Source organism: Pocillopora damicornis, chromosome 14 (genome assembly GCF_964200805.1).
Source record: "Pocillopora damicornis chromosome 14, jaPocDami1.2, whole genome shotgun sequence".
NCBI classification, from domain to species: domain Eukaryota; kingdom Metazoa; phylum Cnidaria; class Anthozoa; order Scleractinia; family Pocilloporidae; genus Pocillopora; species Pocillopora damicornis.
Window position 1 is genome coordinate 18,277,680 of NC_142683.1, and position 22,988 is coordinate 18,300,667.

Consider the following 22,988-nt stretch of genomic DNA (forward strand, 5'->3'; position numbering starts at 1 on the left):
AAGAAAAATAACCGCTTTTAATGCTTTCTTCTAATTCGTCTTAAACTAAAGAAGATAAACCTATCAGTTAAACCGTATCCCCTCTCTCAAGGAATACTTCCGAATCATTGCGCTTTGTTCTAGGTGTACTTTTCCCTTTATTTTCAAATCCGTAATGCTTATTTGAACCTTTGTGGAAATTGCGCAAAAACCTCTATGAATGAAATAATAATTTTTTTTTATCATCATCATGATTGTAATTATTATTATAATTTTTATCATTATTATTGTCTACCATGTAAAACTTATGGATGCGTAGAAAATTAGCAAAGAGCGAACTTATTCGTTTGCGTGTAATTCACTCTTCGCGCTCGCTTGCGCTCACCTCGCGCTTTCTTTGCGCTCGCCTCGCGTTTGCGCGCGCGAATTTGAAGAACGCGAACAAAAATTAAGCCTTCTTTGCAAATGAGATACGAACAAAACTCATGGCGATAACCCGCTCTCATTGTCCCAGTGAGGGAATTTAAGCTTTGAAGTTATCGCTCTAGGGTTACCTTATCATACGAATTAGGACCAGGAGCCCATAAGGGACCGGTCATTATTTATCGCCTGGGGGGGTCGGAGTATTTAGGGGGGGATCACATGGTTTTTTGAAGACCTTTACGGGGGATCAGCCGTAATTGACAAGCATAATGGGGGGGATCAGACCAAAAAAAAAGGAATTTTAGGTCGCGCCGGGACCCCGGGTGATTGCATTTGTAAATACTTTGGTAGGATTTGCCGCTGGGACTCTAAACCCCCAACCATATATTCAAGACCACGTTCAGTTGTATTTTGTATTATATAAACTCTATTCTAGCCCAGACACAAAACCCAAACCCTTTTACAGACCCTCCATTTTGTAAAAAAGAATCACTATCGTAGTCTAACATACACGTTTTTATTCAGGCACGATCTAAATTAGAAAGGTAATCAAGATTTTGAGAATGGAATACTTACAATTGCTCAAAATTGTTTCATAACGTTTCAGTTTGTTTTATAGAGAATCGTAATCTAAAATCATAAACTTTCATTATTTTAATACGCGGCCGAATGAAAACAACAAATAAAAAAGTGTTTATTTTGGTGAGGCTGTATCTTGTTCCGCTTCCGTGTCAGAATCTTCGGCAGCCCTCTCCGCTGGCTCTTGCACAGTCTCCTCGTCATCAGATTCATCTGAATCCTCGCCCGAACTTGACCCTTTTTCAGCACCATTACTGCTATTCTCTTCGTTCATTCTGGCCACTACCACTTTCAAATTGCGTGCCAGCTCTGTTTCAAACACGCCTCTTTCCAAAAGCCATAGCAGAGGATCCAGGTGGAGACGCTTGACAAATCTCGCAGTGAATCCTGCATTAATAATTGAGACACATTTGTAAGTATTCTTTTCGAGTGAATCGAAAACCTCTTTAGCTACCTCTTTTGAGGTAAGTTTTTCTAGGAGAATTGCTGCTCGCTGATGCAACCTTTTCTCCTTGATTTTTTTCACTTTTCTCTTGTTTTCTTTCATTTCGACTAGCTCAACGTGGGAAGAAATTAATTCAATCCGCTACAACAGTATACAACAGGGCGAGACCGAGAAACAAAAGAAGTCTCCAAGCGAAGCGCCATTGTGGCAAAGGCCTATTTTGTTGGAAAAAGCCACCAAAAGGCGAAGAAAACACAAACGAAAACACTCACTACCAACGAGCACACGTAAAAAACATAAAAAGACGATTCTGGGGTGCCAGAAATTCCAGCGCGAGAAAGTTTTGTTTCATGAGAAGCACCGATGACAAGGCTTACCTTAGACCAGGTACATCTGAAGGTTTTGACAAAGCCAGAAATCTTAGGATCTTAACATTATCAGATCACACTAAAGCAAGGAAGTTGCCAAAGTACGACTGACCTGAGAAAATGGTATATGTGACCCCGGGTTCTCACCGTGTTTTCACGAAGTCAAGTGTAATGAATGAAACTGAAGAGAAGCTGATAACTAAGGACGATCGCCACTATGTATTTGTCCGGCCCAAAGCAATAGTGGGATCGTCAGGCACTGTATGGGCCAGCGAAACGGTTCGTTTGCGACATGAGGATCCATCAGCTTTTGAGGTTGACGAACCGACACCTGGCAGTCCACAGTACTCACTGGGATTTCGTAAATGCTGCGCGCGACTACACGATGACCTCTTTCTTTATTATGATATGACAGAGTCAGATGACCTAGACAAATTATCCGGAGAAACAGAAAGTAACTGTAAATTCTTCACTTACGAAAAAGAGAGAGCAGAACACTTGAAATTAAGGATTGACAATTTGTTGCAGTTTTGCGAAGACACAGAAATGTCAGAGCACAATAGGGCTCTGTTTGCTAGTCAGATAATACCAGTCACGAAACGCATTTTAGATGCCATTGATGATCTGTTTAAAGAGGAAGTCGATTCCATGGAAAAAGATGCGAGAAAGGACAGGATTTTAAGGGTAACCAGTTCATGTAAACATGGTCTTGAAGTTCTCGGAGATCTCTGCCTTCCACCTGTAAAGCCACGATGGGCTGACCTTACAGATGCTGGTCCGGGCGTGGGAGTTTCCAACTACGAAGTTAGATTTCGAGACGCCGAGTTAGCAAGGGTTCACAATTCCGATTATAGAGTGCGATGTCATCGTTCGAGGGGCGACAGCGGGCAAGGTGAAGCCGAAAGGATAAACTCGGCAATTTCTGATGCTCTTGTGGATGGCGCAACTCTAGAGTGGGAAAAATATAGGAGATTTGAGGATCTTTCAGAAGAGGAAATCAAACAACTGTCTCTCCAGTCATACGAAGAGTACGAAAAGAAACGGATGGAGAAAAATGCCTGGTATGTCTGTAGTCAGGTAGCCGAGAGAATTGATGATGCCCCTGTCCTTAAAGATTACATCAAGAGCAAAGTAAGCGAGTCCCCTGATGAATTATTCTTTTTCAATTCTGTTTACCTCGACAACTATCGGGGTGCATCAGAACGAAACAAAGAGCAAGCGCCCGGTGCAGCATACTTCCGAAAGATCGAATCGTTTATGGAAGACCACTATATTCGTGGAGAACTTTTTATGGAATTCTGTCGTGATGCCTGTAAAGAGTCAAGAGAAGAAAGTTCCAATCTCTGTTCCTGGTGTTCTAACAATAGATGGGTCGGTCCAGAAACGGAAAGAATTCCGCAACCTGTACCAGATTCAAACAATCTTGGACATTTCATGGATATCTATCAGACGGAATCGACGGGCAGGACACCAGATGATTACCTTCCAAGAAAATGTATTAAAGATCTGTACGAGGAACATTCTGACAGTATCAGAAACGATCAGGATACCATGAAGAGCTTCTGCTCAAAATATAATGTGGAAGAGAAGCACGTCATCGCATATGTTAATCATTTGAAGGATATTGAGATCCGAAAGGACATCAGAACAAGAGCAGCTCAGGAGCGAAGAAGGCAAGAGGCGGAACGAACGTACAAGGACTTTCAATGGGATAACCTCATCGAGGGTGGCAAAGTTGAAAAGTTGCGGGTAAGAGAACTAGACCTGTATCTCAACAAGCATGGTTTGACGACTGTGGGTCGGAAACTTGACAAAGTGAAGGCCATTCGATGTCACTATTACCGACAGAATAAAGAGACTGTGATAACAGAAGAACTGTCGAGTGATGAAGATGACGTGGAATCCGAGCATGAAGAATCCGAAAGTGGAGAGGCAGAGAGCGACGATGACTATGTTTTCGTGGATTTGGATGAACAGCCTGAGATTGGCACTTCCTCGACAATTCAGTTCGTATCTGACGAGCAAATATTTACCGTTGTGGTTCAAGGTCCATGAGACGTAAGTACCACTATTAAAATATCACTTGCATATTCAAAAAGTTATTTGGCGGTGGCTGGGAGAAAAGGGGGGGGGGGGGGATCATGAAACTTTCCACTACCGATAAGGGGGGATCTCTAAAAAACTAGATACTCTACGGGGGGATCAGGTAAATGCTCCGATGTGACAACAAAAATACTCCGACCCCCCCCCCCCCCCAGGCGATAAATAATGACCGGTCCCTAAATGGGCTCCTGTCAGGACCTAATGATGTAAAGATGATTACCAACAAAATCCTTCTAATGCAGATCTATTTCCTCTCTTTGGCAATACTGGTGCCATTCGGTGTTATTCACGCAGCTTGCCGCAATACATCATTTCCGAGTTCCAATGGCCCAGGTCCATGCTCCTCCCTCCCTGACCGTCCTAGTCATTAGTTGTAGTGGAAAGGGATCAATGTCAGTCTCTGTGTAACTGCACACCCACCCCTCCCCTAACCCAACAACAGGCGACTGATAACAAGTTAGGGTTAACGTTGGGTCAGGGGAGGGGTAGGTGCGCAATTGCTCAGATAATGATATCGATCCTTCACAACATCTGAAGCGGTGGGGGGTGGGGTTGGGGAGTATGAGAAGGAGCGAGTGCTTAGCCACACAGGACACAGGCTGTGAAGTAATCAGAAGAATACACTCGACGGCAACTGATGAACAACCGGGTAGAATAGGGATTTAATTTTTGACGAGCTAGCGTGTAATTCGGGAGGGGGCAGGGGAGGTGGGGTGGAGATTTTCGTGTCATTTCACATGAAATCAAAGCTCCATAAGTACATTATGCCAGTGCGATAACGGGCTTACATGTGGAGGTCATCTTAAAGCTTTCCGGTCAGTACGGAAGCCAAGAAGCTTAAATATAACCGATTATAGGAGAAAAAAAACGGGATAATCCAAAGTATGTAGTTAAGCTGCGATAAGACTAGCGGTCGATCTTTCCAGCAATATTCAGGTTATTGGATGATTTTGGTTTTCTACACCTTTTACTCTGGATACATTCGGATTTGTAAAATTTTTCAAAATTTTCCCAAAAATTTGATGAAAGTAGGTGTAGCAACTAGAATTTAAATAAACATCTTACTGTTGAGAATGACGTCTAAAAATTTTCTATCTTGCGTGAGGGTACACAAGGATAACGAAACCTTGGTAGGAGGGTCCTCAATGGGGTTCTTCAATCCCGCAATCCCGACTACAATTTTCTCTCAATCCCGTAATCCCGACGTTTTATACCGGCAAATCCCGATCCCGATCATACAATTTTGTCTTAGTCTATTTCCTAAACTTAAGAGGGCCTTTTCGGTGGGTAATGATTTTCTCAACCAGCATTGATCCGTTGTAGTCTATTTGTATCTCTTTTCATCAAAATGATGATATCGTTCATTTTAGAAGTTTTGAAAGTTTTGCACGAATAACATACGCTAGTCAAGGTAACGACTTCCTTTCATTAAACTTCGGTCACGGACGAACGTATCGGTACAGGCAAAGAAAAAAATTACAACTTTAACAAGTGCATAAAACACAAAAGGTGACGGTAATTTTACAGTTCCATAACAAGGGAGATAGAGAAAAACTAACTGAACACAATTCTGCTTTTGAAGCAAACACTTCTTCCAAAGCGGGAACCTCTTCCGAGGCGAAGAATCAGCCACTTGCTCCAAAGATGGAATGTCATCATCATCACTCGGGGAATCGTACTCTAATATTCCATCTTTCTCTTCGTCTTGTTTCCCGCTATTTTCTTGCTGCTCCTCGAAGTCAGAGCGTTCGAGGATGACCGGTTCGACCAGCTGTATCTCTTTCTGTTTGAGGTACGACGGGGAAGTTCCAGCTCTTGCCATCGTTGTTTCCTGCTTGTCAGAGCGCTGACGCACTGCTGCAACAAATGTTTACGCCCAGACCCTCATCTTCTGTAAGCTCTGTTTTGCCATCGGCACAGGTGGTAACGATTGAATTGTTGGTATGGCCGCCAGGATCATGACACGTTAGGGTACAGGATACCAAGAGTTTGGATTTGTAAAATAGTACGCCGCCCAATGGGTTGTCCTCGTTAAGCCTTTTTTAGCTGCATTTCCAAAGTTTCTTGGGTAATCCAAGACCTTGAAAAGTTTATCTTTGTGATGCTCAACCGAGTGAGCTAATATTCTTCACATCTATTGTCATGCAACTCAACGGTTGAGAGCATCATATCGGTATAATTCTGACACTTGCTGGAAGTTTTTCAAGGCCTTTAAAAGCATTTTAATTGACGCAGTAGTCTTAGATGCCACGTTACCCTGTGGGCCATTGAGGATTTTTGGTAAATTGGCAACTTCGCTTCTGATATAATTTTCATTCCCACGCAATAACTGAAGAGTGTCGCAGAGCAGTCTGATTGCCTCTTGAATACTTGAGAGTCTGTTCACCTGGTGCTTTTCATGGACTGAGAAGATCAATTTCTTCATAAATTCTCGTCAGCGGACATCCCGGTTCTCGGTTCGTTTAAGTGATTATTTCCCGAATCCCGCTCCACAAAATCGCCGATTCCCGTGTCCCGTTCATAATAGCAATCCCGAATCTCGCTCCACAAAATCGCCGATCCCCGTGTCCCGTTCATAATAGCAATCCTGAATCCCGCTCCACAAAATCGCCGATTCCCGTGTCCCGTTCATAATAGCAATCCCGAATCTCGCTCCTTTTTTACTTTGAATTTCCGGATCCCGGCCTTTAGTTAAATAAGCCCAATCCCGGATCCTGAAAAACCTACTGGAGACCCACCGGTATTTACTTATTCTCTCCTCAGAATACTTTGCTTCTTTCGCCAGTTCTTGTCATGTAGTTTATTTCGATTAAGTAGTGTTTGGTTTTCATCATCTACGTTAGTTTTTGTCAGTATCCGTCATCTCCTCTAAGACTGACATGGATACGCCACAGATGGAAGTTTGTTTTTATTTAATTTAGTCTTTGGTTATATTTTGTAGTTAAATATTTGTATTTATTTGCTTTCAGGTGATTCACAACTTAATATACAATCATGTGGTTAAAAAATGAAATGTCTGTGCATTCGATAACGTGGCGTAGAATTTGTAGCACTTACCTACAATAGGAAAATACCAAAAAATCCAAACCATATGTCCCAGCCTATTTTCAATGGCCTTTTTGATCTTGAGAAGACTTCCGAGACATCTGTTTTCAACTGCAAAGTGGATTGCAAATACAGCTAACACAGGAGAAAAAGGAAGATTTGGGGAGGTGCGAAGCAAGTTCCTCTAAAGAGCCGCAAAAGGACCCAACTCCCCTGAGCCATAAGAAATACTCTGCGCCCGGGACATCATAGTGAGGTTTACCCCAAATATCGGCACAACGCCAAAATGAAATAAAATCTCTGATAAGAAAGACGGGGGCAATTTTTTTCCGACGTTTTTTTCTCAGCCAGGACAAAAGATAAATAAGATCTGGGAGAAGTACCTTGCGGCAAAATGCCTGATCCGTTTCGGTTCCGCCATAAGAATCTTCGATCATAGCAGTTTCCCTACGCAACAAGGAATCTCCAGGCACTGATGACGTCAGGATTAATTCTGTGTAATGACATCCGCTAATAACTGCGTTTCTTTGGATTGGTTGATCAAAGCCCGAAAATTTCAGTTACAAACGTCTCCACAAAGATACACGAAATATAATAATTATTTGGTTACAACTTGGCGATGGCAAAGACGTACACGGTAAACATTGAACTGAATTTTCATACAACACGCTTCATTCTCAGACAGGCTTTATTGAAAATTTCAAGAGCATTAACTGCATAACCCTTAACCCGCTAATAACACACCCTAAGTACTTTTAAATTAAGTTTCCTCAGGAATCCATCAACGGGAGCCTCTTTCTCTACTGATTCCTTGACGTAACCCTTTTCCGAGTAGGTTTACTCAGAACGGCTGTTTCCACTCAAGTATCATATTTCCGTTGAGTCAACTGCGATCAAAAAACTGATTTCACTGCCCACTGCATGTAAGCGGATGTTTGACGTAAAGATATAGAATTGTCGTAACTCTGTTTCGATCGACCCCGAAGCCTTTCTATTAATAGATCGGACCAATGTAAGTATATGAACAACTGCGCACCTACCCCTCCCTTAACCCGACAATAGTCAACTAACAGAAATTTAGGGTTAATATTGGGTCAGGGGAGGGGTAGGTGCACAGTTACGTTGACATTGATTCTTCTCAGGAAAAGGTTGACTCCAAGGTAAACAATGGGAGATAGAGGACCTTACTGATACGCTCCTGGTTTCCTGTTGTGTTTAAAAAAGTGAATGTAAAACACGTGGATTACCTCCACAAAATGAAGCGCTCATGTCGTTACTTCATCAAAGCGCTTGATGTAAACTGAAAACAAAGTAATTAAATCGACCAATCAGAACAACGGAAAATATCTCAAGCAGCCAATGAGGACTTAAAGAAAAAACAAGCAATTGCTTGAAGTGCGGGAAAACGTGAATGCCACAACGCGATTAGCCTTCGTTTTTAAATTGATTGGTAGAGATGGCATGAGTTTTCTCGACCTACCACAGAACAAAAAAAATCGCTAAAGACAAGAAACCACTGCTCTCTCATTTTATTTCGATAATAAATTTCAAATTTCTTGTACGGAAATTTCATATAGTCCACTACGCATTTAGCAGTAATCTGCTTGTTTCGTATTTTGCACGACGTTGACTTGAGAAACTATCGAAGTCATACGCAACAAACAAACCGCAAATTAAAATCTATCATACGCAAAACACACTAAATTATGTGTCTTGTCTACTTTTATTTTAAATATATACTAGTTTACAATCTACACGAATACTTGTCTGAACACACTGTTATTGAATACTACCGTTTCTCGGTAAAAAATATTACTTTTTTTCTCGCACAAATTATATTAAGTCCACACGAGTGAGCCTCTCATCTTAACTAAACTGTCTGGGGGGGGGGGGGGGGGGGGAAGCGAGAACTTTTTGAGTTGCCTGACAACCGTTTCAAGGCGTTGCTTTTCTTTGGGAGGACTTCTGGTAGTGGAAGAGTGATGTGGCATCGATTTTGCGGCCGGTTTCTGAAAGAGCTTCGGCAAACATCTTCACGACCTAAACAGAAAAGAGAAAAGAGTTAAACATAAGTAAGCAACGTTTAGTTCCAAATAGAAACATCGGGAATTCCACGCGAATTTTCTTTATTTCAGGTGCTGTTCCGCAGCGAACGGCCAAAAATGTACAAAGTTTTAAAACGCACGTGCTGAGCTATCGTTCTGCTAGTTAAATCCTTTCATTCCCCACGTTCTTGTTGCCGTCGCCGTGGTGGTTTTTACTTAGGGTCCCAGTTTATCATACGATTTCAACCGAATGTGAATATACCTCCAAGTTAGTGATAAGTGGGACTCCACAGTCGATGGACGATCTACGGATGAGGTAGTTATCTTTGATGTACTTGGTGTTCTGATTTGGCAAATTCACCACCAGGTCTACATCTTTATCTTGAATCAGTCTGCAACGAAACAACAACAGTGAGAGCTGAAAAATTTTAACACTCAAAACAATAATTTGGAGGCAAAGGCTCGAAATGCATCGAAACCAGCACGTTTCTGGCTTCATATTCTGTCATTTCTTCATTCACAGTTCACCTGTAAGAATTGATTTGCTTTTGTAAACAATTCTGTATCATGAATTTTGATCACGTGGTCATGTCGTGGGGATGCGGGACAAATAGCGTGGACATCCCATTGGGGTTGCGCGCAGATCAAGTGGACATCCCATGGGGGACGCGCGCCTATCAGGTGGACACACAATGGGACATGCTCACACATCCCCTATATTCGTTCTTTACCGACGGAACAGAGTGTCCGACTTTTTCCGTACGGCTTGATTCTTAGAAGATTTTATACGAATAGAAAAACGCGAAAGTCCTTTGCCGCGGAAGAAGTTATCGTTATGAATATGACGAATAGGGAAAACTAGGCCGATGATACCCCACAACAACATCAGCGCGCCGAGCAAAATTCTAACCCTGTAGCAGTTGGGTTTACACCAACGCTGTGTAGAGGCCATTCTACGGGTTGCGCCGGAATATTGTGTTCGTTCAAATACTGCGCCGTAGCTTCTGTTGCGTATAAAGTGAATCCCAGTTGGCGAAGTTTGTTGGCTGTTGGGAGAAACTTCGGCTGCAAGGATTGCTGTTCAGAAAACAAAGAAAGAAGCATAAAGGTTTTACTCAAAATTCTTCATAATCGCGCCTCATCCTAGAACATTGTTATTTTCGCCAATCGTTACGATCGGCTTATAGAATCGCCAATATCTGGCATATCAGAAATCAGCGATTTTCGCCGATCGACTTCGCGATTCATATTCGCCGCGATCGGCGAGTTAAATTGCCACGTGAGTCAGTGGCTTTAAGTTTCACTTTGACCCGATCAAGGTTCGAACCCAGACCCTTCATTACGGAGTCTGGCACGGTCACCACTACATACAACCCGGCATCTGGAATCTTAAGATGGGTTACTAACAGTTACTCTGTCAATCATCTCACCTGAATACCAATCAGAATGCCTTTCTTAGGCAGACGGAAGCCAGTTGACATCAGAGCCTTGAGAAACGCTGAATTGGCAGTGGATCCAAAACAAGCCACCTGTTAATCGTCAAATGTAAACGTATTACGAAACAGCATTATTTTCAATTTCCTTATGGCACAAACACGTTAAAACTACGTAAACATCCCTATGTGATTGACTCACGTAAAAACCAAAATCAAAGAATTCACAACGGCCAATCAGAACAAAGGAAATACCACAATGAGCCCATGAGAACTCAAAGTGAAAACATGCAACTGCCTGAAGCGCGGGAGAACGCGAGGGACCAAGTCGCAATTGGCTTTCGCTTTGGATGAGAAGTTAGCGCAGGTTTTTTTGACAAATGACATGGCGTGGTTAATAAAAACCATTAAGAACTCAAAGAGAAAACAAGCAAACTGCCTGAGAACGCGAGGGACCAAGTCGCAATTGGCTTTCGCTTTGGATGAGAAGTTAGCGCTGGTTTTTTAGACAAATGACATGGCGTGGTAAATAAAAACCATTAAGAACTCAAAGTGAAAACAAACAAACTGCCTGAAGCGCGGGAAAATGCGAGGGAAGAAGTCGTGATTGGCTTAAGTTTTTGAATTTGATTGCTTGAGATGATGGCGCAGGTTTTCCGAAATGAACAACACGGCGCATGAAATCAAAACCAATGCGATCCTGTAATACTATTAATACTTAAATGAAAAAAGTTCAATCTTCCGTATTTTCTTTATTGATGTTGTCTCACCTCTCCAGTTGACGCCATCTCGCATCTCAAAAGCGGATCAGCATCACGAAGCCTCGGCCATGAAAACATTGGTGCCTAAACACGGACAATTATCACGCTAAGTATCAGTGGTTTAGTCACGAGTGTGAGAAAATGAAAAAATCTGAGTTACCATAGACAAATCATTATTTATCGCCGGGCCAAGGAGGGGGGGAGGTGGATCATATGGTTTTTAGGGGGAATGGAGGGAGGATCATTTTGTTCATCTCCGTCCATTCATCCATTTATTTGTTTTTTCGCCGATTAAAAATGAACAAACCTTGATGCCAACATATCCGACTGGCTGCAAGGGCGTGGTCAGATCAGGTAACGCGTGCTCATCAAGAGGATGGTTCACCATTATCTTTGTAGCCACAGTGATAAAGTCTGTGCCGACTGTTTTGGATACGAAAGGAAAGGAACGAGAAGCACGTAGATTGCACTCAATCACCTGGCAGACGGGAATAGGAAAATACATAAAGCAAGTTACATTTTGGTATCACTGGCAGCCCCGCATTCTAGATACCCCTGGGGTAGGCGTTACCCGGAGAGGAACGAAAAGCGCATAGATAGCACTCAATCACATGACAGCCTCGCATTTCCCTCGGGTAGCCTTTGTCTAGATTACCTGTTCGAGTGTGAGGAAAATCTCAAATGTAAGTCATTGAAAACCTACTATTATAGATACTCCTCAGGTAGCTGTTGCCCACAGTACCTGACGGGTTGGGAGAGTAAAAGACAAAAGATAACTTGCATACCGGTACCCCTAGGAACCCGTTGTATAGATACCCCTGGGGTAGCCCCTGCCCAGATTACCAAGCCTAAGCAAGGCTTATCTTAAAGAGAATACAATTTATTGGATTGAGAGACATCAGATCAGAACTGACCGGTATGGATAACTCAAAAAAACAGTAGATAAAACAGTAGTATTTTAGCGTAAAATAGAGACTGGTTTTTCAATGAGAACACAAAATAAAAAAAATAGTCGTAACTGATCAACATAAAACGTTTTCAATAAGAATTCAAGAAAAGAATGATGTACCTAATTCATTGAAGATAAGAAGTACCTTAGCACCCTTGTCTAGTATATAACAACATCAATCATCTTACCATGATTTCATTATCTTTGGCTAAAAACTGCGTGTTGAACGGACCCGAAATGTTGAACTTTTCAGCAATCTTCCTGGTTGCTTCTTTTACCTGTTAAAATGTTTTAACAATGTGTTACTGAAATAAGATGCTTCAAACCCTCCAGCTCTCAAACCAGATAACAGTCCACGTCTATCGTGGCCGCAAAAGAGAGAAGAACACCCTTAAGAAATTTCTCTACTGAGTACGGTGCAACAGAAAGAAAAAGGCCCAAACGGATAGGTGATCACACAAACCTAACCACACCCAAACGTGAAAAGTAAGGCAACTTTATTGTTAATCAGCTACTTATAACTCGTGCAGCACGTGACGACTCGTGCAGCACGTGGAAGCACGTGCTAAGCCCCACGCACATAGTTAGATTGATGGAGGATTCCCGTTCTCAAAGTTAGTCAAGTGTTATACATTTTGATTGGTCCTCACTCATAACTCATTGAGGGGCAGACGCACAGACGAAGTCACCATTAGCAACACTTTGCCTCTTCATTTTAAGAAACAAATAGACTCCATGTTCCCGTGGGTCAGTTCAGTGATAGATCACAGAGGATGCCAAAACGTGATAAGAACATGAACATCAGTGGCTTCCTCTTATGCCACTTTTTTGTTTTAGCCACATTTTGACATCTTCTCTAATCTGTTACTGAACAGACGCTCGATAACATGGAATCTACTCATCAGAGAGCACATTGTAAGGTTCTCTGACCTGGGCGATGTCTTCTTCACTGATTGTCTGTGGAGGCAAGATGAGGGTGGCATCCCCTGAATGGACGCCAGCATTCTCCACGTGCTCAGAAATAGCATGGGCGACGACCTGGGGCAAAGAACCACATGGGCAACGCATCAGTATCAAGAAACTATGAATAATCCAATATTGCGATAAAATTTTCCTTGAACGAGACTCACTTAAAGGGAACTACACCAACCTTTCCATTCTTAGCTACAGCATCCATTTCGATTTCCCGAGCGCCCTCGATGAATTTCGTCATCACAACAGGATGGTCCTGAATTCAAAACATGAAGACAAATCTGGAGAAATTCCCACTTGAGAGCTGATTGCAATCATCGATTCAGGCAGACTCGACTTTCTGCCAGCTCTAACACCACAGAAAATTAAAAAAAGCGCACATACCTGTGACACCCTGGCAGCCTCTTGTAAAAACTTTTTCAGTTCAACTGGACCGTAAGCTACGTTCATGGCTGAGCCACTGCACAGAAAGGAAACAAACAAAAACCCTCTATTATTTTCAGCCAATAAGAGTCTAATATCAAATCACGTCACGTGGCATATCACGTGCTACCCATCAGCGTACCCTTTCCTGCGCTCTCCCCCATTCCTTTTTTTACGTTACCAGTTGTTGTGTTGACATAATACCTGCTGTTGAGCGCATGCTTATTGGATCGTACGTAATCACGTGATCATTGACTTAACCTATATTATTATGAGTAAAACCTGTATATAGTGATTTTTGATTAAAGAAGTTGATTGCAGCAAGTGGTCTCGCGTGTTCCGTATAGTGGAACTGAATCTTTTAGTCGGTTAGAACACGACAACTGGCGACGAGGATGACTACCATAGGATCGATAGAATCCTACGACCCAGCGAAGGAGGACTGGAATTCGTATGCTGAACGATTTGAGCAATACGTTATAGCGAACGAGCTGAAAGACGAAAAGAAGATCGTAGCCGTGTTCTTGACGAGCGTCGGAAGCAAAAGCTACAACCTATTGAGGGACTTAAAGGCCCCAGCCAAGCCTTCAGAATTCAAACTTGCAGAGCTGTTAAAAACGTTGAGCAACCACTTCCAACCGAAACCAATCATTATTGCGGAGCGTTTTCACTTTCACAAGCGTGATCAAGATGAAGGGGAAGGAGTGGCAGATTACGCCGCAGCATTAAAACGGTGCTCAGAGCGTTGCGAATTCGGGGAATTCCTCGAGCAAGCATTAAGGGACAGATTTGTCTGTGGTATGCGAAACAGGCAAATTCAAAAGAGGCTGCTAACTGAAACCGAGCTAACTTGGAAAAAGGCCCTTGAAACGGCCATAGCTATGGAGTCAGCAGAAAAGCAGGCAAACCATTTCCGACCAACGGCACCGCCCTCAAACATCAATGTGTTACCAGCACGTACGCAAAACAAGCAGGGCAGAAAGCCAAGGGAGCAAAAATCGTGTTTCCATTGCGGTGGAAACCACACACCACAAACGTGCAGGTTTAAGGATCAAACGTGTCGTTTCTGTCAAAATAAGGGGCACATCCAAAAGGTTTGCCGAAAGAAGGGAGCCGCTAAACAAGAGAGAGAAAATGCCTCAAAAAGGTCCAACCCAGTACACTACTTGGAAGACGAGCAAGGCGTAGCGGGAAACTTCAGCATTTTCAAAGTGGAGGACGAAACAGCTGAACCAGCGATCCTCATTCACATCACCATGAATGGCTCAAAGATCCCTATGGAGTTGGACACTGGTGCAACTCTGTCGGTGATGTCAGAGGAAACGTGGAAAGAGACGTGTCCAACGGCAACACTCCAACAATCGAGCGCGAGGCTGTCAACCTACTCTGGGGAACCACTGACAGTCCTCGGCAAAGCAATGGTGAACGTTGAGTACGAAGGCCAAACCGAGAACCTGCCTTTACAAATCATCAAGGGAAGCGGCCCGAGTCTGTTTGGACGCAATTGGCTCTCCAAAATTAGACTCAATTGGCCTACAATCAAGAAGATAAGTAATGAACTTGATAGAGTATTAGATAAACATCCAGAAGTATTTAAGGATGAATTAGGAACACTGAAAGATGTAAAGGCTCAATTATTTGTTAAACCCGAAGCCATACCCAAATTTTATAAGCCTAGACCAGTGCCGCATGCAATTAAGGGCGCTATCGAGCAAGAGCTTGATCGGCTAGAGAATATGGGAGTGTTAGAGAAAGTTCGCTTCTCTAATTGGGCAGCGCCCATAGTACCCGTAGTGAAATCAGATGGGGGCGTAAGGATTTGTGGGGACTATAAAGTGACCGTTAACTCCACTTTAGAAGTAGATCAACATCCGCTCCCAAATCCCGAGGAGTTGTTTGTTGCATTGAGCGGCGGAGAAAAATTTACGAAGCTAGATTTATCGCGCGCCTACCAGCAAATATTACTGGAAGAGAACTCGAGGGAATTTGTAACGATTAACACTCACAAGGGATTATATAGACCTACTAGACTACCTTTTGGCGTTTCCAGCGCAAGCGCTATTTTTCAGTCTAAAATCGAGCAAGTATTGCAAGCAATACCAATGGTCGTTTGCCGAGTAGATGATATTTTGATATTAGGCAAAAACGATCAAGAACACGTTAGTAATCTCAGCGAGGTGCTGACAAGGCTGGAAACCGCAGGCTTAAGATTGAAGCTAAGCAAGTGTAAGTTCATGCAACCATCAGTCGAGTATCTAGGGTATCGAGTCGATGCGAGCGGGTTGCACGCGATTGAGAAGAAGGTTCAGGCAATCCGTGACGCGCCGGCTCCTGAGAATCAACAACAACTTCGATCGTTTCTCGGAATGGTTAACTACTATTCTAAATTCATAAGCAATTATTTAATGATAACGCATCCCTTGAATGAGCTATTGCGTGACGGAATCAAATGGAAATGGTCGAAATCGGAAGAGGACGCGTTCGCAAAACTTAAAGACAAATTAGCGAAGGCCCCAGTTTTGGTGCATTATCAGAACAGTTTGCCTCTTAAGCTAGACACTGACGCATCGCATTATGGTGTAGGGGCGGTAATTCCACACGTATTTCCGAATGGCGAGGAAAAACCAATCGCTTTCGCGTCGCGCACGTTGAACAAGAGCGAGAGAAATTATGCGCAAATCGAGAAAGAAGCCCTCAGTATAATCTTCGGAATTAAGAAATTTCATCAATATCTGTATGGACGAAAATTTTCGTTGGTAACCGATCACAAGCCTTTAGTGACGTTGCTAGGTCCGAAAACCGGTATTCCAACCCTAGCTGCCGCGAGACTGCAGAGATGTGCAATTTTGTTGTCGGCATACCAATACGAAATAGAGTATCGGTCAACGCTGAAACACGCGAACGCAGACTGTTTAAGCCGATTGCCGTTACCTGTTGGAGACAACTCAGAGGAATTCGATGAAGTTAAGTTGATAAATTCCTTACAAATTGGATCCTTGCCATTAACCGCAGGGCAGATCCGAAAGGCCAAGTGTTGTCCAGAGTGGTTGAGTATACAATGACAGGATGGAGCGATGACGAAAATTCGGCTGTCCGCGCGTACTATCAAAGACGGAATGAACTCACCGTAGAAGAAGGTTTGTTTGTTGTGGGGAATCCGCGTTGTAATTCCGAATTCTTTGCGAGAACGGGTGTTGCAAGAATTGCATGAAGGGCATCCTGGAATTGTGCGGATGAAGTCACTCGCACGACTCCATGTGTGGTGGCCCAAATTAGATCAATCCATCGCTTCCGTAGTTCGTGACTGCGCTAAGTGCCAATTAACACGAAATAAGCCGCAAACCGCACCACTGCATCCGTGGGATTGGCCGGACAAGCCATGGCAGAGAATTCACATCGACTTCGCTGGTCCGTTCATGAATAAAATGTTTCTTGTAGTAGTCGATAGTCACTCCAAATGGCTAGAAGTAGAAATAATGCCTAGCGTGACCAGTGAGTCAACGATCGAGAAACTACGAAATATGTTTGCTCGATACGGGGTACCGATGCAATTAGTGAGCGACAACGGTCCTCAGTTTACCTCGCGAGAATTTGAAAATTTTGTGAAACAAAATGGAATTAAACACACGCTAATCGCACCGTATCATCCGAGATCAAACGGACAGGCGGAACGGTTCGTTCAAACTTTCAAGCAATACTTCAAAACTGAAGAAAGTTCGTCAATAACGCAGAGCTTGGCGAGGTTTCTATTCAGCAATCGAACGACGCCTAGTAGCGTGACAGGCCAAGCACCGGCTGAATTGTTTTTAAAACGCCGACCGAGAACTAGATTGGACCTACTCCGTCCAAACTTAGGTCGCAAGATTTTCGACAGACAAGCGTACGACAAGGCAGAATATGACCGCAAATCGAAAGAACGTGAATTTTCGATCGGAGAAGAGGTATTAGTCCAAAACTTTCGAGGTGAACCAAGATGGTTAGACGCCACTGTAGTTGAACGCACGGGTCCAGTGTCGTATAAAACACAAATCGGAGAGCAAGTGTGGAGACGGCACGTAGACCAAATGCGTGGCAAGAGTTACCACCACACCTCTGAAACAAGTGTGAAAGCGCCGATACCACTTGTTCCAAACCAGAACTACGAAATGCCACAGCCCGAATCCCTGCCGAAACACTCCGAAGTTGGAAAGGGAGAAAATGAACCGGGCGAGAGCGCGCATAAAGGAGCGTCAAACAGGGAGAGCGCAAACCTATCACCGAACGCCGACCAACCCGCTCGTTACCCCAGTCGTACCCGCAAGCCTCCAATTCGTTTAGGTTATGACGAATAATGTTTACACACTTAGGTTAATCTCGTAAATAAGTATGGGGGAATGTTGTGTTGACATAATACCTGCTGTTGAGCGCATGCTTATTGGATCGTACGTAATCACGTGATCATTGACTTAACCTATATTATTATGAGTAAAACCTGTATATAGTGATTTTTGATTAAAGAAGTTGATTGCAGCAAGTGGTCTCGCGTGTTCCGTATAGTGGAACTGAATCTTTTAGTCGGTTAGAACACGACACCAGTCTTTCACGGCCCCAATCAAATTTTCCATCATAATTCGTCTTGGCCATTATTATATTTAGTTATTATAATCACACGTAAGGTTTTCACTTCGCGACAAACAGTTTTATTATGTTCTTTACCTCAAGACGTAAGAAGGTCTGAGAAGACATGGGTACCCAACGGTGGCAGCAAAATTCAATGCGTCATCCTGAAACAACAACAACAATAGTAAAACAAATAAATAAACAAACAGTAGAGTAAAATTTTATTCAATTTCCAAGTTACAAATTAAAATTTTCAACGTTGCGACAGTGATCTGGAAAGCTCTCACAAAAACGGCTACTCACCACGGAAGAAACGGCTCTCCAAGGCGCTTGGCCAACTCCAATCTCGTCAAGAGTTGCAGAGAAGCGAGATCTACGAGAAATTAAAAAGTCCTGTGAGCGAGATTGATCAGAGCACAACTCTTTTCCACCAATCGTGAATCACGTCTTACCTTTCCTCAGCCGCGTCTATCATCAGGGGGGAGGTGCCAAGGACATTAACACCATTCATGTACAGGGGGAGCGCAAGGTTATTGGGAATTTGTCCGCCAACTGAGATCACAGCACCATTACAAACCTGTTAGATACGAGAAAGGGAAACTAAATCCTTGGTAATTGAACTAACCACCGTCGGGTTTTCATATTCCGCGCGTTTCATCTACTCAGCACTTTCCCGCTCCCACAGCCGTTTGCCCATATCTCACTCGTACCAACGACTCGGTACCCTCAGCTTTTACCACTTTGTTTTTATTTCCTACGCGTGTGATCGATTCTTCATTTCCCTGCCGATTCTCCATTTCCCGCACTAAATATCCATCATAATTTTCCCGCCGAAACCACTTGGTTCCCTTTTCCCGCGCGCAGTTTCCCGCCCTCTCAGCAGGTTACCAATTTCCGCGTGTAACATCGGTTATACAACCGACCACAATTCCCTCCCCCAATCTGTCATTACCAAGTATATCAAAAACTCGCCTTGTTCATATGCCTTTGACGCTTAGAAAAAATTCATATGTTTCCCGAGCTTCCAAATCTGATTAGTTCATGGCGTTCTTTGGCACTGTCGCGAACTAGATCTGTGATTCATTGTTATTTTAAAACGGTCATTACAACCCTTCATAATCTTTCTATGTGTTGCATATTTACCGCCTCAAAAGACTTACCTCCTGCTGGTAAATGTCTAAGACTCTTTCGAGGGAAAGTTCCTCAAAGTAAAGGCGATCACATTCATCATAATCTGTGCTGACAGTCTCTGGGTTGTGATTCACTACAACCTGATAATGGCAAAGTATATTTGTATCTGTGACCTCAGTCAGGGCTAGTTAGGGTCGGTTTTTAGAGGTTTCGCCCCTCTGCAAGTTCACTGTACTGATGGGGCGAAATCGAGGTGACAGAGGCGAACCGGTAGGGAGAGAGCTCACATTCAGGCGAAACCTCCATATACCATCTGCGGGAATTTGAGCGCTCTAAACGTCAGGTCAACCAAAATCGCGCAAAATGTTTCATTTCTTCACAAACCAATCAACCACGAGTTCACACTTAATATACACCTACCGTTTTGATTCCCAGGTTTCTCAGAGTCCTGATGCAAGACACCGCACACCAGTCAAACTCGACACTGCTGCCGATATGATACGGGCCACACCCGAGCACCATGACACCTTTGTCGTTAAACAACAGGTCATTTTCATTGCCATTGTACGTCATGTACAGATAGTTCGTCTTGGCTGGATACTCGGCCGCCATTGTGTCGATCTGTTAAACAAGTACAAGCAAACTTTAAGTCCCTAACAGCTGCGGCATATTTCTTAATTTAGTGTCGAATGTGATTTGGAATTGCAATGGTTTTGCTTCATCGGCTCTATGATTGGTCGAGAAGACGCGCGTCACCCTCCCGACCAATTAACTTAAACCAATCGCACCCGGTATATTGCATTTTCCTGCGCTTGACGACGTTTACATTTATTTATACCAGTTGAGCAGATTACGCACCTGTTTAACCCAAGGCCTCACACCTTGTTTAAGTCTTTCGTTTCTCATATCGTTTTCTGGCACACCGATCAGTCTTGCGAGCTGTCTGTCAGAAAAACCAGCTTGTTTGGCTTCCAACAAATCGTCTCGCTGCAAAGATCCCCTAAAAATGAAACAAACTGGTTAAGAAGCCTATAACTTACATCAAGGTCACATAAACCCTTTACACCCTAATATCAGCATGCATATTCTCCATACTGTTCTCTATACATTCCCTAAGGTGCTGAAAAAGAGAATTTACGGTTTAACAATCAAGAGCTTCTTAAGATGGTGATAATTTTCTTAATTCTTGTGACCTAAATGTTTCATTCAGGGGTGATTGTGTAGGGAGAAATCAGATGTCGGTCACTTGCTCTCAGGGGTCAAAGAGTTGAAACGAAGAATTAGATCGCTTACAGTTGCTGATTCTTAAGATCTTTCTCTATTTCCACAATACGATCCAATTTGTGCAAGAACCAGTGATCAATGCTTGTCAATTCGTGTATTTGATCCACTGTATAGTTCTGGTGAAGCGCCTGGAGATGAAAAGCAACAGGTTTGTCAGGTTTACCAATGTTCCACGTCAATTCAAAGGAAATCAATGACACCCCCTGTTTAACTTCTCTCGAGAGACATGAATAAAAAAAAAAAAAAAAAAAAAAAACGCTGCGAGAGCGACTACACGAGGACGGCTCTTATTAGAGGGCGACGCAGAAACAGGTCGCAGAAAAAATTCGCTTCATGTGACTTGGACATCTTTCCATAAGTTGTTCTTATCTTTCCACAATTTTTTGGAACAATATCAGTATATGAGCTACTGCACCTACTCCTCCCCTAACGCAACATTAACCCTAACTTGTTATAAGTTGCTGTTGTTGGGTTAGGAGAAGGGTAAGTACACAGTTGCTCAGATACTGACATTGATCCTTTTCATTGCATCTGGGAACTGGGGCGGGAAAGGAGGAGGAGCATGGAACTGGGCCAGAAATGACGTACTGTGGCAAGCTGTACGAATAAGACCGAAGTTTTTCTATGTTGTATCGTGTTTCCTGAAAAAATCTTGTTCAAATTAAAATTGATCTAAACCTGTGGGTATGACCGCCTTGATAAAATCGGATTAGCAGTGACTTGTGGTGTAAAGTGTCCCCGCCTTTCAACTAAAGGAGAGTGCTTTCATCACCTTAGCGATGGAGTATACTCTTGTGTTTGATGGAACAACTAGCTCATCTTCAAGTTTGCCGTCTGTCAACTCCTGATGCATACTGGGAAGCTACAACAAAGAACAAACACGCAGGTTACTCGTACAGATATTAGTTAGAAATGTTCATCGGCTAAAGTTTTCAACTCCCTCGATTGCATTCCGTTTTAATCCGTTAACTTCCAAGATCTGATTGTCAGTTCTCCTCTCTGTTACACATTTCCATGTAAATCAGTTACGAGAATTTGGTGTTAGATCAAGTAATCACTTCTACCTGACAATTTTGAGTATTCTCATTTACTGTTTGCTGGATAATGTTGGGATGATAAAGGGAGATGTTACATGTTAATCACTTCTAAGAGTTAATCTTTTCAGTCCTTAGCCATCTTTGCCCCTTATTGGTTTATTTTTACCGCCTTTGTGGTAACTCGTTCACCACCATCAAGACCGAGGAAATCTGGTACGCTAGCCCGTCGTTTCAAGTCTTCAAGGCTAAAAAATTTTGTATTCTCCTTCAGGTTCAAGGTAGTTTTGAGCATCTAAGAGTGACTTGAAATATGAAGACCTCAAAGTGTCAAAATTCTATAATAGCACTTACCTTGGACACAAAGCCATCCACTGAGGGATGCACCATACGCAAAGCTTTCTGAAAGCTCTCCTCAAATGTTCGACCGATCGCCATAACCTGGTAAAAAACGTACTCAAAATTCAGTTCTAAAATCAAGTCAGCTTATAACCATCTAACGGTGATCCCAAACCTTAGGAGGACGGTGCGGCCATACGAAAAGCGCAGTGCACTCGATAAATTACCTTAGCAAAATTTGCTAACTTGAATATTGTAGAATTGTTTAATCAGAACTCTGTTTTAAAAATGGCTTAATCTATACACTGAAGAAAATGTGATATTGCGCTGTTTCCATACTCTCTCTACGAAGAGTCTTTACTAAACCAGCCGAAAATAAAGTTAGAGACCAAAAAAAAACTACAGAATTAAGAGATAGAAAGTTACCTGAATGGATTTCTATAACAAATGGTTCTCAATATCACCAAATCCATGAAAACTAACCCCTAATCAAGAACTGAAAGTAATTTCTTCGGTGTCTGAATTTGACAAATTTCGCTTATTTATACATTCTTCAGTTAAAGAGGGATTCTTACCTCTCCAACACTTTTCATCGAACTGCCGATCTGTTTGGAAGTCATATGAAATCTGTCCAAGTCCCATCTAGGAATCTGTAATTGATAAAAGGACAAGAATTAATTGCCTTGTCATTGACGGCTTTTCGTGGCGAAAGCAATTCTATTCATTGACTTAAAAGGTTGGTAATACTATTTCGAGTCATTCTTGTGGGCTGTGAGTGAGTGCACGTCTCCTCAATGAATATTATTTGCATTTTGTCAAGTACAGAACATGTCTCTAAAATGGAACCCCATTTCATTGTCTGTTTTACACGTTAGTTTTTTGTAATTCCCAGTAGAGATTAAAATTGGGATGAAAATGAGTTAAGTGGGAATTTCTATGAACGAAAAGCATAGTAAAACCATGGTTGTTTAGGTGTTTTTTTCCCTTGAACTTCCACCTTGAGAACAGAGAGAAAGAACGCCGTTTATGCGAACAGTAAAAATTTGCCTTTTTGTCTCTGCTTTTCAGCGGTTGGT

At 42.7% G+C, this 22,988-nt stretch overlaps 2 protein-coding genes across 2 annotated transcripts in view; one reads left to right on the forward strand and one right to left on the reverse strand.

The window, feature by feature from the left end:
• Positions 1-1,789: 1,789 nt before the first annotated feature.
• On the forward strand, positions 1,790-3,945 carry LOC149034829 (uncharacterized). Its single transcript, XM_089194706.1, has one exon. It carries the CDS (start codon positions 1,915-1,917, stop codon positions 3,847-3,849), a length of 1,935 nt encoding a protein of 644 aa, XP_089050832.1. The 5' UTR covers positions 1,790-1,914; the 3' UTR covers positions 3,850-3,945.
• A 4,701-nt stretch (positions 3,946-8,646) lies between these two features.
• The window catches only part of LOC113673921 (carbamoyl-phosphate synthase [ammonia], mitochondrial-like), a 28,249-nt gene continuing 13,907 nt past the window's right edge, over positions 8,647-22,988 (reverse strand). The window contains exons 23-42 of the mRNA XM_089194707.1: positions 22,488-22,562; positions 21,928-22,014; positions 21,312-21,401; positions 20,549-20,667; positions 20,114-20,255; positions 19,676-19,876; positions 19,285-19,395; positions 18,577-18,701; positions 18,428-18,497; positions 18,221-18,288; positions 13,487-13,562; positions 13,281-13,358; positions 13,061-13,168; positions 12,319-12,408; positions 11,489-11,659; positions 11,191-11,265; positions 10,418-10,516; positions 9,898-10,064; positions 9,250-9,379; positions 8,647-8,982 (exon numbers count right to left, since the gene is read on the reverse strand). Of these exons, the coding sequence (XP_089050833.1) occupies positions 8,878-8,982; positions 9,250-9,379; positions 9,898-10,064; positions 10,418-10,516; positions 11,191-11,265; positions 11,489-11,659; positions 12,319-12,408; positions 13,061-13,168; positions 13,281-13,358; positions 13,487-13,562; positions 18,221-18,288; positions 18,428-18,497; positions 18,577-18,701; positions 19,285-19,395; positions 19,676-19,876; positions 20,114-20,255; positions 20,549-20,667; positions 21,312-21,401; positions 21,928-22,014; positions 22,488-22,562 (2,187 nt within the window). The 3' untranslated portion in view covers positions 8,647-8,877. The remainder of the gene's footprint in view (positions 8,983-9,249; positions 9,380-9,897; positions 10,065-10,417; positions 10,517-11,190; positions 11,266-11,488; positions 11,660-12,318; positions 12,409-13,060; positions 13,169-13,280; positions 13,359-13,486; positions 13,563-18,220; positions 18,289-18,427; positions 18,498-18,576; positions 18,702-19,284; positions 19,396-19,675; positions 19,877-20,113; positions 20,256-20,548; positions 20,668-21,311; positions 21,402-21,927; positions 22,015-22,487; positions 22,563-22,988) is intronic.

Excerpts from the sequence above, each read along its gene's own strand:
- LOC149034829 (XM_089194706.1), top strand. The coding sequence starts at position 1,915 with ATGGTATATGTGACCCCGGGTTCTCACCGTGTTTTCACGAAGTCAAGT.